At 32.0% G+C, this 16,956-nt stretch overlaps 3 protein-coding genes across 3 annotated transcripts; 2 read left to right on the top strand and 1 right to left on the bottom strand.

The window, feature by feature from the left end:
* Positions 1-583: 583 nt before the first annotated feature.
* On the bottom strand, positions 584-3,462 carry LOC114176518. The gene is made up of 2 exons (XM_028061583.1): positions 2,664-3,462; positions 584-1,576 (listed from the first exon to the last, which is right to left on the bottom strand). The coding sequence occupies exons 1-2, from the start codon at positions 3,257-3,259 to the stop codon at positions 931-933; spliced, it is 1,242 nt and encodes a 413-aa protein (XP_027917384.1). The 5' UTR covers positions 3,260-3,462; the 3' UTR covers positions 584-930.
* Positions 3,463-10,684: 7,222 nt separating this feature from the next.
* LOC114175016 (derlin-1) lies at positions 10,685-14,310 on the top strand. The gene is made up of 7 exons (XM_028059769.1): positions 10,685-10,830; positions 11,195-11,330; positions 12,079-12,152; positions 12,280-12,373; positions 13,148-13,276; positions 13,389-13,549; positions 13,937-14,310. The coding sequence occupies exons 1-7, from the start codon at positions 10,814-10,816 to the stop codon at positions 14,067-14,069; spliced, it is 744 nt and encodes a 247-aa protein (XP_027915570.1). The 5' UTR covers positions 10,685-10,813; the 3' UTR covers positions 14,070-14,310.
* A 1,252-nt stretch (positions 14,311-15,562) lies between these two features.
* On the top strand, positions 15,563-16,657 carry LOC114179455 (profilin-4). The gene is made up of 3 exons (XM_028065800.1): positions 15,563-15,927; positions 15,999-16,136; positions 16,338-16,657. The coding sequence occupies exons 1-3, from the start codon at positions 15,799-15,801 to the stop codon at positions 16,470-16,472; spliced, it is 402 nt and encodes a 133-aa protein (XP_027921601.1). The 5' UTR covers positions 15,563-15,798; the 3' UTR covers positions 16,473-16,657.
* Positions 16,658-16,956: the final 299 nt, after the last annotated feature.

Raw genomic sequence — 16,956 nt, 5'->3', positions numbered from 1 at the left:
ATATATATATATATATATATATTCAAAAACAGACAAGAATAAATTATCTTACTCACTATATTATCAATGGGAAAATAGTCATTAATAATTATTGAAAATAGTTTATTAATATGCCTCAAAATTTAAATTATCAAAATCGTATATAATACTTGTAAGTTTGACCGATGGGAAAATATTAATAAATAAACTCTTATTCTCTATTAATGTAAAATAATTGTTAAAGAATTTTTTCCATTTTCGTGTGAAGAGTATATTATCACTGTGTCATTTTTGTTTTCTGTCACTAAGTTTTATTGGTGTCATTTTGACATGTTAGAAGATGTGGCTTTGGCATGCCTTCATATGATACGTGTAAAATATGTAGGGGACGTGGTTAGGACTTGGTGTGTGTTTGTTTTAGGTAAAACATACATTCCAAACTTCCCATTCAAGTGAAAGTTTCTCTCATGAAGGATTGACATTGAACTTAATGGAACGATGCTTCAAACACGCCCGTATACATATGGAAATAGTTGTTACATGGTGAATTGGATTTTTTTTTTCAGGTAAATAAATAAATAAATAAAATAGAAAAGACATGGAATGATAAGAGAAAGTTGCATTGAAATATTTATGAATAGACATGTGCATTTAATATTTTTGTACATTTGAAATCTTCCGTTGAGATCTATACACCCAATAACCAGACAACGTGGTTGAGCAGTTAAATCACACCCCTAAAATGTGAGCTGCTGAAAAAAACCCAACGTGTAGGTACTACAGCAACTGCTTGCGATATCTTTTTCCAACACTCTGAATGCAAAGACGAAACAAATTGTAGAGGTAGGCCTAAGAACATTAACAACCCAAATCAGCTAAAGCTTCAAGCACTCACTCCCAGATGAAGGCAAAAAGAATATTCATGAATCATGATAGTAATGTCATCTTTATCTATGATAGGGAATTTTGTTGATGGTGGCAAAGCTCCTTTCTAAGTTTATGGGAGAAAAGCGTGCATGCATCCATGCTGAGATCGATTGCAGCAGAGAGCGCAATGAAGAGAGCAGCATCAGGCATGCACGTGATATGCTGTGCACCAACCTCAACAACGGGCTTGCTAACTTTGCCTTCACCGTCGACGGTTGAACCCATGACGAACCCTTCTGCCACCGGCAACCGCCAACCCAACCCTGCATCCTTCATGACCTTGTAATCGATGCAGAAATGGCCACCCTTTTTCACACTCATTGTGCCTTCAGCGATGGGTATTCTGTTGGCTGGTCCACTGTCAGAGAAAAGCTCAACCTTGTAGCCCAACCCATCCACAGGGCCTCTTTCTCGCCACGCCTCCAGACGACCCCATGGCTTCCAGCTACTCACGGAGGCTCCGTTGGGGCGGAGGATGAGCCAGGCTCCGGGGTTTGAACGAGACACGCGATCTGAGCCAGGGGATGGGACAAACGGTGTCACCATTGATGCTGCAGCAACGGGTGAGCCTGAGAGATCGTGGATCATTATCATCCAACCCTTTCTCTCCTTCCCTTGACGCTCTCTGTCACCTGTTGAGCCATTGCTTCTGAAATCTGACGGAAGAGACCTGAGTTTTCAATTACGGAAACAAAAATCAAACTTCATTCAACTAACCACCCATGCTACCTCGTTAGTCAAAGGGACCAATGAAAGAAAATAAAGTGGATAAGTATAATTATTGGATAACAAACACAATGAAATTGTCAAACAGTGACAGGTAATTAATCAACAAGACACTGTTACTGCTGTCTTATGGCTTTCACATAAGATGGAATCCTAGGTAGAATATGTGGTAGTTTGGATGGATGATGTTAACTCGTCTCTGCTTTACGGAACATGGGCATGAAGTAGCAGTTACTCTTAAACGGAATTATTTTTATTTAGTTGTAGTAGTCTAGGATTTGAAGGGGAAAAGAAAAAGGTGGAGGACCAAAAGTTGAAGTGGGAGTATATGCGAAAAGGAAAAAGAAGGGGCAAAATAAAACTGAGCAATGGATTCTTGAATTGCACGAAAACCAGTTAAGCCGGTAATTGAGAAAAGAAAAGGCACTAAGAGTTTGATTAAAACAATGAGATATTGATGTTTCAAGAGGGGGAGGCAGTTAGTCTTCACTAAATCGTCTCGATTAAGATTGTCTTTTATCGTAATCCTCAAGTTAATAATCATAAAATTGGGAGATTAAACCGAAAGGGTAGATATGTCTATTTTTCGAGAAAAGGGAAATTATAAAACCGGCACAGTATTCGTTCATGTGAAGGAAAACAGTGTCGGAACGTGAAAACTGTAACGTCAATGACAGACCGTTTCGAAGATTGGAATTACGATCCAGCCAATTGAAAACGACAGATGGGAACGAAAACATCGCAGCAGCACTGTCACTTTTCACGTTTTTTTCAGGCGAAAAAGAAAGAAACAACAGTAGGTAATGATATCCACCAACAAGGAAAGGAACATGAAAATGAATTCGGTTGAATAAGGCTTGGCCCAACCAAACACCCCACATGCCTAAACCATACCTAAACCCAAAATCAAAATTACACATTGCACTCCAACAATTTACTTCTATAATTTCATCTGCATAATTCAATAACATCATTCAATCAAATACATAAAAATTTAATAGATTGAGTGAGTGAGACAGTGAGTGACTCACCGGGATCTGTAGTTGCGATCGGCGCTGAACTTGCAACTGAAAACGGGTTGTCGTATATTCCCCTGAATCTGGAAAACAACCGGGCTGCACTCCGGTTCGCCTCCGAATTGAAAGACGAACCGGGGATCCGGTTCGGAGCGAACGACGAGGTGAAGCTGGGCCGATGGTTTGTTTGTGCTGTGGGGCCCAGCGAGGTTGAACCAGCCGCTGTGGAAGGTGTTGGAGTGAGAGAGGGCAGTGGAGAGGTTAATGGTGAGATGAACCCGGCCCAACAGCTTGGCGCCGCGCACCCAGCAGGAGCGGCCCATTGGGCCGTTGTAGACGGAGAGGACGAGGCTGAGAGGCTTCCCGGAGAGGCGGCGGAGGGCGGCGGGGTCGAGGTGGAAAGCCGGGGTGGAGGTGGTGGTGTCGGGGGTGGAGGCGGAGGCGGAGAGAGGGAGGAGGGCCGTGTGGGTGGGGAAGGTGTTGGTGCGGATTTTGCAGAAGCAAGGGGTGGTGGAGGGGTGCACCCCGGAGAGTGGAGGGGGTTTTGTTGGAGAGGGAAGTTTGAGAGCCAGAGATTCCACTATGAGACGCACGAAGGGACAAGGATCCATTGTAACGAGGAAGAGAAGAAGAAAGTTTGAGAGGAAGTGAGAATAGTTGTGGTGGTTGTTTCAGAGACACAACTGCCCAAACATCTACCTTTGTGGAATACAAATGTGGGTGTCGGCTTCGAGGTTTAAAACACTTTCTTGGAGATCCTCTCTCTTTTTTTTTCTCTCTCTTTTTTGGCTGTTTTCGCGGGAAAATGACTCAATCACAATACGAGGATTGGTGCATGCTTGCTTCTGTTCTGTCATAATAATAATTCTCCTTAATAATATACACTATAATTTATTAATGTCTGCCATGATAAGAATCTACATAGATACTCTTACCATAGACTAAACCTTATGCAGAGGAAAAAAAATGAGAAGTCAATTATTCTAATTAAATAGTCATTGAAATAAATACTAGGGAGAGATTGGTATATTAAATTAATATATATTTTTTACAATAATGAAGTTTCTGGATTTTTCTCTGAAATCCAATTCTCGAATGAGAAAAAAAAAAGATACAGCACATTCAGATGTCAAGAAAATAGAAAATAATACACCGGTAAATGTAGGGTCAAAGTGTATCCACTGTAGTCACCAGTTTTTTCCTGAAGTAACCGATGGGTGGTTTCTCATTCTCATCACTTCATGATTGTGGAACAGTTTTTCTGTTAACAAAAATAATGATTTTTGTTGTATTAATACACAAGTTTATTTTAGTTAGTTATGAGCATTTAAAAATATATATAATTTTCTTTGTTAATATATTGACTAAAAAATCAATTATAAAATTATACATATATATATAACTTTTAAAAATTAAAATTAATACCAAATGCATTTTTTTATCTCTTACAAAAAAAAAAAACATTCTGATGGGTGGTGTTATTTTTTTTGGGGTGCAAAAACTAAAAAAATAATAATTGTTGTGGGGACAATTGCCTCGTAGATATATGCATGTGGATCCCTCGCAGCTCACGCCAACCAACTATGTTTGAGTTAAGAGTGAAATAGTAAAGAGAGAAACAATAGAAATATACAATTGTTTAGATGAGAGAAAGCTTAACTTCTTTAAATTAATGAAATAAGGAATAGAAAATTAATAAATTATTTAAAATTTTGGTCTACAAATCAAAATTTAATTTTCCACTACGTTATAAAAAAATATTATAATTCGAAATCCAAAACGTGTCTAAGGGAATGAAATAAGGGGTAGAAAAATGAATTATATAAAACAATATCGTTATCCTGATTAAAAATGATTTTTACTGCATTATTTTCAAGAAGTAATCATTACTTTTAAAAATGTTTATTGATTATTTTGAAGTAAACTCATGGTCACTTTCCGTTCAAAATTTCAGAATTTAAGTATTTAATTCATTACATATATGTTTTTGCCTAGGTTAAGATTTTATTCATGCCTTTCTAAGAAAATTACAACAAAGTTATATGTAATATTTTTGCGTAAATTATTATCTTTTCAATCTTTGAGCTAATCTTCGCGAATGGTTCTCCAACTATTGCATCATTTATCCGTTTAGAAAATCCTTGTTATACAATTTTGAATTTTCAAGTTTGAATTAGTGAACTTTTCTTTAATATTATAAATGTGTAATTCTTTTCGTCGTTAAAATATAACTATTTATTGACATAACTGGTTTATATTTGTGGTCCTTCTGACACGAAAAACCAAAAATGCATAAGTAATATTAGCGTATGTGTCAAACGCTAAGTTATAATGTTATTCCGAATCACGTTTACAAATTTTGTTAAACATTGAAGTGAAATTCGAAAAAAAAAAACACTAAAAAAATATAATGTTTGAATCAAGTTTAATCGAGACAAATACAACTAAAATTGTACAATTATGATCTTGAGAACGAAGAGATAATCAAATTTTTTTATTGTGTGATAATTAATTTGACTATCTTTTAATAAACGAAGAGAATATTAAACAACAATATGTGAAAGGAACATTTTCTCATACAATTGATGACATTCTTTCTTTCATATCTGGCTAGATATGAGTTCAGATGAACCCAGCACAGGCTGGATCAATCATTCACGATGCTTTTTTTTATTATTATTTATTAATCGGAGTCAAGTCCAAGCGTGATTATTCTTCATTAAAGATTAATTTGGTAGAGGATTAAGAATAAACAACCAAGTTTAGGGATTTGGTCCTAAACTGAACAAATGCATGTCCTTATTATTTGAATATTTTTGTGTAAAAGATTGGCATGAAGTGATGAATGTAGGTGTAAAGTTGTGGCTGAAATTTGTGTCTGAAATTTTGGTGAATGAAAGAGAAAGTGAAGTGGTGGCAGAGAAGCAGGGATTGTTCCTTGTTTGGAGTGAGAAATGAGAATGAGAATGAGAAAGGGATGACACCCTAAACCAAGCTGTTTTTTGACCCCACCTCGCCCACCTTTCTTCTCATTACATTCATCACTTTCTTACGACCAATACTCAACATCCTCTATATCTTCTAACTCTATCCATTATTATTTCCTTTCCTACTTACTTTTCTCTTTCCATGATTCAATGGAAAACAATATATGTTTTTCATTCCAGCTAAGATCTTTACCATCGACATACGATTAAATAATTTTTCAAAGATCCAATTTAATATTTTAATTTTTGAAATGTGTGAATTTAGATTTTTTATGTTTGGGAAATAGAGAATATTTCAAAAGGAAAGAAGAGTCTAGAAACAAAATCTTTACATTTATGGCAGCGATTTTGAACCAATCAATGATACATGATGCATTGCAGGTCTATTTTATAAACCATGTTTTGATTCCTAATATCATCTTCATCCATAATTGTGTTGCAAGTCTTGGTGTTTTAATTTTGATTTGGCCATTATTTCACAATCAGTTTTGATTTGATATTTAATTTTGTTACCGTGAAGAGCTCTTTCTCATCTATAAATAGATGTCATTTGCCTCCTCCAAGACACACCACTTGAGCTTTCATTCTCCTCTTCTATATTTTTTGTTCTCTTAGTTCTTCCTTTCTCTTATTATTCCGGGTATAATTACTTACTCGTTTTACTTAATGTTTCAAATGTGTTTTATGATAATATTTGAGTTGTTTACACATTTGATACATTCTCAACTCAATACTAACTGAGAAACGTGTTTGAAATTTCATTGAAACGTCAAATAAACTTAATAAAATTTAGTTAAAATGATTAAATCTATGTATTTTTAAAATTGAAGGACTAAATTGGTCAAAAATATCAAAATAATATTTAAATTTTAATGAAAGTTAAGGAAAACAAATTTTAACCCTAATTTTAAATACCATTCCTTCCCCTCTCTCTCTTTTTTCATATATTTTTTATTATTTCATTTTATTTGCCTTTGGAAGTAAATTTATTTTTAAAAAATCATGTAGGTGAATAAGATAGAAACCATAATGTTTCTCATTTGATTTTTTTTAATTTTGACTTATTCTTTTTTTACCTTCCAACCATTAATCTTTAATTTAAATAGTTTTTTTTTTTGCGTACTTTTTGTTTTTACTCTATCAATTCTTCGTTGATAATTAATTTGTTTAAACCAAAAAAATGAATAAAAGATATTTTTATTAAATGTAAACGTGGAGGAATATGGGAATAATATCACCTTATTTCAAATATTGATGTTGATATGTCATCTTCTCTTCTATTTTCTTTTTAAAACCAGAATTTGACTACTTTTTTAATTAATATGCTTATTTTTTTCCAATTAATTTAAATTCTCAAAATATAACATTTGATATCAAAATTCAACGTATCTATATTCAAATGAACAAGTAAATTTAAATAAAAACAAATGGTTTCATCTAGTTAAATAATCCAAAATATTTCATATGCTATTATGATATCAAACCTATAGTTCAATCAATTTGGCAAGTTTATCAACTATTAAAAAAAATAGTTTTCAAAACAAAAGTTCTTACTTTGAATTTTTTTTAATTTCAAGAAATTGAGTGAGAAAAAAGAATTAGAGATATCTTAACTTCTTAAATGGTTTAAGTAACCTTAAGTTACGCACTATACCCATTAATACTTGTAATTAGGATAATAATATTTTAATTTATTGTTTTTGATCATTTTTAATTTATTATTCATATTAATTTTAAATCATCACATCATATTATTTAAAAAAATTAAAATAAATAATTAAAAAATATTAAAATAATAAATTAAAAATGAATAACAAAGAGAGTAAATCAACCGTTTTTAAGAGTACATAAGTCGGTAATTATAAAAAATGACATAGGACATTGTTGAAGTGAAACAAACAAGTGAGTATTACCAATTTCATTGGTTGAACATAGATTGAAGTGACGCATGTTAACTATAATGTATATCCTATACTATGCATTCATTACAACAATCAATCATGTCTTTTCAGTGGACAAGTACTTCAATTCAATTTATCCACACACAAAAATAGAGATAAACTTTCAACCAGTTCCAAAATAGAAAAAAAAAAAAAGGTTTTGTAACATCCATAATATTTTGATCAAAAGATTGCCAAATTATTATTCAAAATTGAAGGGGGAAATTTGTAAAATTCAATCCATAATAATCTAAATCTATAATAATTTTATTTAAATAAATTTATTCCAAATCTGAATTTATACATATGAATTTTAATTAAGTTCAATCTACTTAATTAAATTTAATCAGAATTAGATTTAGTTATCGTTTATATTTTAAAAATCTAAAATTAAGGTACGTCTAAATTGAATTAAGATAGTTTAAGATAAGTTGAGTAAAATTGTTTTAGATTCTAGATCAATCAAAGTCAATTTGAACTGAAAATTGAAATAGATTATCCTAGATCGAAAATCGAAACAAGTAATTTCGAATTAAAGTTTAATTGAATAAGTCTAAATTAAAAATATATCAGATATATTTTATTGAATTTAATCTTATTAACAAAAGTACATTCGATCTATATTTGATATAATTTAAATATAATTTATTTGATTAACTAAGAATTGAAAAATCCAGTCTACTGATATTGAAATGATTGTGGTGTGAGAAGAAAAGCAGATGAATTGCATAGGAGTGTGTTATTGAAGTTGATCCCTTTGTTTTGATTGGTGAGTTTTGCACTTTTTTGGGTTCGTCTTTTTCATTGATCCCAATTGAAGGCAGCGGAGAGTGAGTGAGCATGAGTAAGATAAATGATAAAAGCATGGGGGCATGCGTGTTGGTGCTATGTGCTATTCTCTTTCCTTTTCTCTCTGCTTTATTAATGTTTGTTGCGTTTCTACGCCACCAAAACTATGATCCTTTCTTCTTCCTGCACACACTCACACATACACTTTCTTCACCAATTCCTATCATGCTATTAATTAATTGTGTGAATCCATTGCATGGACAAACGCCAACCATATACTATATGCTCAAAATGTTACAACTTACATCATTTTTCGACTTTGTTGCTTTATGGGTGTACCATATAATTATCATCTTATTCTATCTATCTCTTTTTTTGTTAAGTAATAGAAAGAGGCAAGCTTGGATTGAAATGGAATGAAGTGCTTTAAGTGTATGTATTATATGTGATTGATCTATATACTTTTTTTTTTAATTTTATTTAATTCGACAACACTTTAAAGCTACAATATTACATACTACTAAAATTAAAATAATTTTTCAAGTCAATTTTACTAATGTATGGAATTTTTTAAAATATTGCTAATGTCATTTCGTTTGAAAAAAAATATTAAAAGTGAAATCAGTTAGGTTTTTTTTTTATTTGTTCTTTATATTTAAAAATATTATTGCTTTCATGTATTAGCTGGTTGTAAGTATAGGTCTAAATTAAGTATAGGTCTCACATTTTATATATTTGAGAAAGTTGAATAGTTTATAAAGTAAAAAACCATCAACTCATTGTTTTGAGGTTTTGTATTATGAGTAATATCAATCATTAATTTGAGTTAGACTCATATCTTATTAATTATGTGGTTCTTCAGTGAAATCACTCTCCTAGTTGGATTTATGGTAAAATTTATTATTAAACTACTATTAGATCATTCATAAATATATAATATCTGGATATGTTTGATCATCTAAGTAATAAAATGTATCAAAATTTCACATTATAGTATATAAGTGAAATTCGACCTTATTTTCTAAACCCTGCTTTATAAGAGAAAATTATACTTTAACTCCCATTTTTTTGGCTCTCATCATTTATTTCCTAACATGACTTATGAATAATTGATTAATGTACCACTATCTTTTCTTTTGAAATAATCAATGGTCCACATTAAGTCACATCAAAAAGTAAATGATGAAAATAAAAAGATGGTAGTCATAATATCTTTATAGTATCATTGTGCTAATAAAATTGAATTGAAAAGTAACTTTTATTTGATTGAATTTTAATTGCATAACAAATTTGACTGTAAGGTTTTTATTTGCAAAATACTTTTGTAAAGTATTGCTACATTTAACTTTTAAATTTGGATATCAATACTTATTTTTACACTATTTTTTAAAACTTGATCCATATATAGATATCAACGTGCATAAATGATGGATAGAATAAAAAAAATCAAATTTAAACGACTAAAATGGGATCTAATTAAATTAAAAAAAATATTTTATAAATTAACTTATTTTTTTAAACTACCTAAACAACTTATACGTTATTAAAAAAAACCTTGTATTTGAATCAAGATTAATTTTTTCCAATTAGTTTATAATTTTCTCAAAATAACTAATAAGCTACTAAAAAAGTCTTGGCAATCACTTGTAAACTGCAGATGCTAAGCTAAAAAATATGTAAGTTGTGTTATTCACTTCAAAGTGTTTGAAAAAGATAATAAAATACTTGATAAAAATAAAATGGCATAAAAAATATATTTAATAATTTTATAGAAAAACGAATTTCAAATAAACAAGCGAGGATAAAAAATAGTAACTAACAAGCTAGTTTATTTTCATAAATTACTAATTTGTGAAAATGTGTTAAAAATTACTAACTTGAATTCCTTTCTTAATAAATTTAAAATTTTGAACTAATTTATAAGTCAAGAAAAATAACTTTGCAAATATATTCGAAATCTCTTTAAAAATTCGTAATCCATGACTCAATGAGAACATCTAACAAGACCATTAGGTACACCATCACTACTCTTGTAAAAATCGAAAATAATATAAATTTTAATCCTCGAAAATAAACATTACGTGTATTTTCCTTCACTCATAATAAAGCAATGAGAACACTTTTTAAAGCATAAGTGAAGCAATTATAGCGATTTTTTATCAAGACTTTTTATTGCCCAATAGAACAATTTGAATTCAAAGTTGGGGGTGCAAGAAGAAATTCGGGGGTTGAGGGATGAATTTGGGGGGTTCGTGAAGGAAAGACATTGAAAGAGTAAGCCTTCAAATGGCCCATAAAATTTGGGCCATGTGAGGCTTCGACGGTCACGTGCGAAAAGGTTGCACGGAAGCTTCTGGGTCTCAGGGAGACGGTATCACAAGGAAGATCTAAAAATCTGAATTCCAAACTGGAGTCAGAGTTCTGTTCTTATTTTCTTCCTCAGTACGCAATGTCTTCTCCCGCTGAGTAATTCTCTTCATCCTTCGTTTTTTTTTTTTTTTTTTATCGTTTTTCAAATAAAGATAATGTTGATGAATATTTTAATTCTTGTTCGTTTGACCTATCAAACTTCTACTGTCGAATCATTGCCAACTTTAATCCATTTCGTTACTTTAAGTCGATTAAGAGGTTTTTGATTAATTTTTTCTCTTTCGCTAAACCTAATCTGAGCAATTTCCAGCTTCATTAGTATCAGAAATATTCAGTTAAGCGTGCTATTACAAATTCTGCTTTCATTGATATTCTTGGATTAGGTGTAGAAATTTTCTTGGAAATTTTTATAATTGCTTCAATCACTTTGTTTAATACTTCAAATGTTTCATGCTTTCAGTTTTTATCACTCTCTTCCGCCAATAACCAAGGCATATGGCACTGTTTGCGTGTTGGCTACTGCCGCTTACCATCTTGGATTATATAAGCCAATTCATATTGCACTATTGTACGAACAAGTGTTCTACGGTTTTCAGGTGAGAATTCCTTAATATCATTGGTATCAGTATCAAAGAAAGAGGAATGTGCTGTTAATCCTCTTGCCAAGTGTTGCACTCATTCTCTAAAGCTTCGCTTTCGATATCCCATTCTGTGCGTCTTTGATGTGAAGATTTTTTTAATTTTTTTTATATATAAGACAGATTCAGTATCTTTTTGTGTTTGTCAGTTGCCAAATTGAAAGAATATCATGGAGACATACTTGGTTTTAATCCTAACTTTTGTTACATAACCAGATTTGCAGCCAAACACTGCCTTCCAATTGCCAACCAGATTATGCCATATTTTCGTGAATGTTTGTTTATCATATCATGTGCTGACATACTTGTATTTTTGAGGTCAACATTCCATTCATTGTTATTTATAATTGTGCCATGTGTATCGAATGATTGTATGGGTTAAATGGAGTGCTCTCCACTTCCTTCTAGACTGATATAGGAAATTTCTATGTTATCTGTGGCATCCCCCCAATTCCTTTTTGCCATATTTTCTATGTAATCTGGGCACTACATTACATTATACTGCTTCTTTAAGTAGCAATGGTTTAATCTCTTGGCGACTGACAGGCCGCCAATTACATTAAGCAGTCAATTAGAGTTTTATTGTTGAAGTCTGTGATTTTTCCTTAAGCTTAACTTGCTGTTGACAATCTTTTGTAATAATCTTAGTTTGTTCTTTTCCCATTGACCGATTTAATAAATCTTTTGTACTTGCCATGATATGTAGGTCTGGAGGTTATTCACAAACTTATTTTTCCTTGGACCATTTTCTATCAATTTTGGGATCCGTCTCTTGATGATGTAAGTAATTGAAGAATAATTTGTTACATCAATTTCTACGTTTCTGTATATCGAACAAGCAGATTATATTAAGTGTTGAGGTATATTTTACTTCATCTGAATTGGTTCATATTCTTATAATGTACAGATTAAGGTACGGTGTCCAACTTGAGAAGGGACCATTTGACAGACGGACTTCTGATTTCTTGTGGATGATGATATTTGGTTCGTTTGCGCTATTAGTATGTTTATCCTCCAGATATCTTTTTCATCTTATGATTGCTAATGTGACATTTATCCTTCAAAATGCTGGAAGATATATTTTGTAGAATCTATTCTAGTGGTTCTGGATTATGAACTGGACAAGAGATAACAAAACTTTAATTTTTTGGGGGTAAAGATGATGGGCAATTGATATATCCAATCTAATTTGTTTATCTGTGTTCCATTTGGCCATTGTGCCTGTGAAAGCTATGCTCCATTAGTCTTTAAGAATTTATGCATTAGCATATGTCACATCTCAAAACATTTGGTAATCAAATTATATTTGATTTGATTTTAGTGAATGCAAAGTTAGATGGATAAATATTCAGATCGGTGGTTCATTTATCAAATGAATGATTATTCTGATTGATTATCCGAAATGATCAATGGTAAGTGAAGATTAGTTGCTAATTTCGTATGAGATTACTGTTAGTTGGAGAGAATCTGTAGGAGACTGAGGAATATAAATTCTGTTAGGTAGGATAGGAAGTGTCAATGAAGGCTTGAATGTTCTGTACATAACCACTTGGTTCAGTGGAGAAAGGGATTTGGGAATTTCAGAAAATATCTGGGAAGTTAATTTTGCTGATACAAAATTCTGATTGAAAGATCACATGTCTGATTGTTGTTGAAATTGCACCAATTCCATTTCCCCACTTCTAGGTTCTTTCTTTCTAGTTTCATTTTTCACTTTGATATTCTAAGTCCTGACATCAGTTTTTTTCTTTTTAATTTTATTTCCTCAATTATAGGTTTTGTCTGCTATCCCTTTTTTGTGGTCTCCATTTTTGGGAGTACCACTTGTTTTTATGCTCCTTTATGTTTGGAGTAGAGAATTTCCGAATGCTCAAATCAACATATATGGGCTTGTTGCTCTTAAGGTATGTTTCACTCTTCTGTAAGTTAGCTTTGTTCTTATGCCTCTGCTGTATAAGCTCTAGGAGATACATCTTTTCATTGTCTGATAGGATCCACATCTTTTTGTTTTTCCAGGCCTTCTATCTTCCATGGGCAATGCTTGCTTTAGATGTCATTTTTGGCTCGCCTCTTATACCTGACCTCTTAGGTATCATCGCAGGACATCTATACTACTTTTTGACGGTGTTGCATCCACTAGCAGGTGGAAAGAACATTTTGAAGACTCCAATGTGGGTGTATCCTTCTAGTTTCCTGTTGCTTAGGGTGTTATTATGCATATGCTGTATTCATTTTTAAGTTTTTATTTATTTGATTTCTTTTTATTTTATAGTGTCTTGAAGCTTTATTCATTGGTTTTGTGAAGCTGAACCCAACATAGGAAGCACATCCTCCCCCTCACCTTTAAAAACCACCATTCCTTTCTAAACTCTTCCATCTAAACACATCAAAATTACAGGAATGGATCAAAGATAAACATTTAGAAACTTAGTAGTTGTTCCTCATATTGTTTTTGCTGCATTGTAGGGGGCAGGACCTAGCCATGGTCTTATTGTTTAGTCAATGACGTCTAACTCCTTATAATCGGGGGTAGCTCTGTTGTGTTCTTAACTATATTTTTTCAGACGTAAATTGGTTGGAAGGTGGAGAATTGGAATGCAACCGATTAGCCGTTCGCAGGCTGCTGCTAGTAACCCTCAGCAAGAGAGTGGCTCCGGAGTTGCTTTCAGGGGAAGATCCTATCGACTTGGTGGATAGATGTAATAGAGTGAGTTGTTTCGTCTTCTCTTATTGCTTATTGACACCACTGACAAATAGAGCTGAACATCAGTTGGGAATTAGAATGGGAGCAGAGTATGAACCTTGACTGTTCGTTGAAAAGCAAACTTTCTTTTGAGGTATCCTCATAATTTTCAATGTATTCTATGCGGAGCTTTTACTTGTAAGAAAGATTTAGTGAAGGTTTATCAATTAATCATCGAGTTTTCATTCTGAATTCTTTACTTTGTGCTCACTTTCAAGACGTCTATACTTTTGACGGGGGTTTTCTCCCTCTAACTTGCGCTTTGCATTTGTTTAGATTTTATCGTATTTTCATGTTTCTTAAATAAAAAAAGTTGCAACCAGAGCCGAATTTTGTCAGATTAAAGTCGATTTCGGATACTTGTTTGTCATTTAGTGACTACGGATTATTCTCGAGTCATGAATGTTTTCGGTGAGAACCCAATATTTGAACAGAGTTGCCAAGCTTTTTTCTAAATAGCTCTTGAGGTGGAGGTAGATTACACAGTGGGCCAACTTAACTATCTGTTAGTAATTTTTTATAACTTATTCTACTTTATTTAGGGGTTGCTGGTAATTATATTTAATCAAATTAAAATTTTAAGTCATGAAAAAAAAACTAGAGAATGATAAAAAAACTAAAAATATGATTTTATAAAACTTATCATTGGAACGAAATTTACAAAAACTCTAAATTTATATCGCATAATAAGAGTTGCTTAAAATAAAATAAAACCTAATAAGAAAGTTAAACATATGAACCTTCCATATTACATGTTTTAAATTTGTGACAAACTAAAATAAAATAAAAATGATTTTTATTTAAAAAATAAAAAGTATGTGTAAACAGAATGTTCTTCCCTTGAATAAATCAAAATGAAAATAATGGATTAAAAGTAGCAAAGAGGAAAAGAAGAAAGACAATTTCTTTGGCAGTGATAACAGTTTTGATCGTGCGTCTTATTAGTTTATTTATTTTTTTCAATAACAATTAATAATAGTGCAATATTTTACCTATTCGGCTAATTAACGTGCTTACCATCTCATACGCACTCTGTAATATCTGCATTTGTATTCAAGAAAATGATTAACACGTTTTACACTTAGTTATTTACAACTTCGACCTTCCAAAACATCTCATAAGTCTATTTCTTCTTTTTGTTAGTCGTAATTAACTATTTATTCGAACTTCTATTAATTTTTTTAGTATAAATAATAATATTAATATATAAAAAATTACAGATAATTAAACAATAAAAAAAATGTCCTCAAGTAAATGTTAGAACTCAGTTTCAAAGTACAACAATTTCATATATCTTTATATTTGTTTATCTAGCAGAACATAAACTATGTAGCATTTTATTGTTATATTCCGTAATTATTCATGAAAAAAAAATAAGAATAATAATAATAATTGTGAATTGTGATGGGTGAATTGGTTGATGAATCAGGTATCTCTAATATATTTGTGGACATAAAAGAATGAGAATAAGAATAGGAAAATAAAAAGCTTTGATCCTAAAAATAAGGAGAAAGTGAAGTTGTGGCAAGAATTGGACGGAGACAAAGAGACGGTAGAAGGAGCATGAACTTGCATCCAAGAATCGACGATCCAACCCTTATTTAAAACAAAATTTGAAGTTGACAAACAGAGACACAAACAAAATCACATCAGCATCACAACAACAAGAGACAAAGAAACAAAATGTCTTGGCAGACTTACGTCGATGAACATTTGATGTGTGATATTGATGGCACAGGCCACCATCTCACCGCCGCTGCCATCATCGGTCACGATGGCTCTGTTTGGGCTCAAAGCACTTCTTTTCCTCAGGTAATCAATCTTCTATTACCATCTATAAATTCTCTTCTCACAACCTCCTTATTTTGTTACTTCCTCTGTAGATTAAAGGCAGTGAGGTGTCTGATATCATGAAAGATTTCGACGAACCAGGTCATCTTGCTCCTACAGGTTTGCACCTTGCTGGAACCAAATACATGGTCATCCAAGGAGAGCCGGGAGCTGTCATCCGTGGCAAGAAGGTATTCACATCATTTACATACATGTTAGTTACATTTTCGATTCGAAAAAAAAAATATTTTATAATATATAAGTGAACATAAATAATACATTATAATAAGTTGATTAAGTCGATTCGGTAGAGTTGATTAAATATAAAATTTATCACTTCCTAAAATTTAATATGTTTTGAAGGCAGTAACATATTTGGTGTATTGTGGTAGGGATCTGGAGGAATCACCATAAAAAAAACTGGTCAAGCTTTAGTTTTTGGTCTTTATGAGGAACCTGTGACTCCAGGACAATGCAACATGGTTGTGGAGAGGCTGGGAGATTACCTAGTTGATCAAGGTCTCTAGATATACACATCATGTTTTGGAACATTTTTTATTTCTCGGATACTATACTTTATTATTTCTTTTTTATATTTTGAGTTGTATCTACTACATATCAACCCTAAATCCGGGAGTTGTTGCCAACAATAACCATATGAGAATTGAACAATTGTTTGTTGTTTGAATTTTTAAGTTATGATTCCCTTTTCTTCCTCTTCTCTCATGTCTCTTCTAAATTTTCATTGTATCTTTCTATCCTTTCTTCTCTCGTGGTTAATTAAGTTGGTGATAGAATAAACTTTGTGCAACATATCAGAAAGAAAATTATAACTTCTTTTGCATATATTTCAAATCATCTTTGTAATAGGTGATTTGAGTATTAGAGCATCAATGTCCAACACATGAAACATAAATGAAGAAATATAATGTGATGTGTTAGCGTTAAAAAGTGTCAAATATGTTTGTGCTAGGGGTGGACATGGATTGGATATTTAATGATCCAATCCAC

This window comes from Vigna unguiculata, chromosome 3 (genome assembly GCF_004118075.2).
Source record: "Vigna unguiculata cultivar IT97K-499-35 chromosome 3, ASM411807v1, whole genome shotgun sequence".
In the NCBI taxonomy this organism is placed as follows: Eukaryota; Viridiplantae; Streptophyta; class Magnoliopsida; order Fabales; family Fabaceae; genus Vigna; species Vigna unguiculata.
Note: the sequence above shows the minus strand (reverse complement) of the source record. Positions and strands in the feature narration are given on the sequence as shown.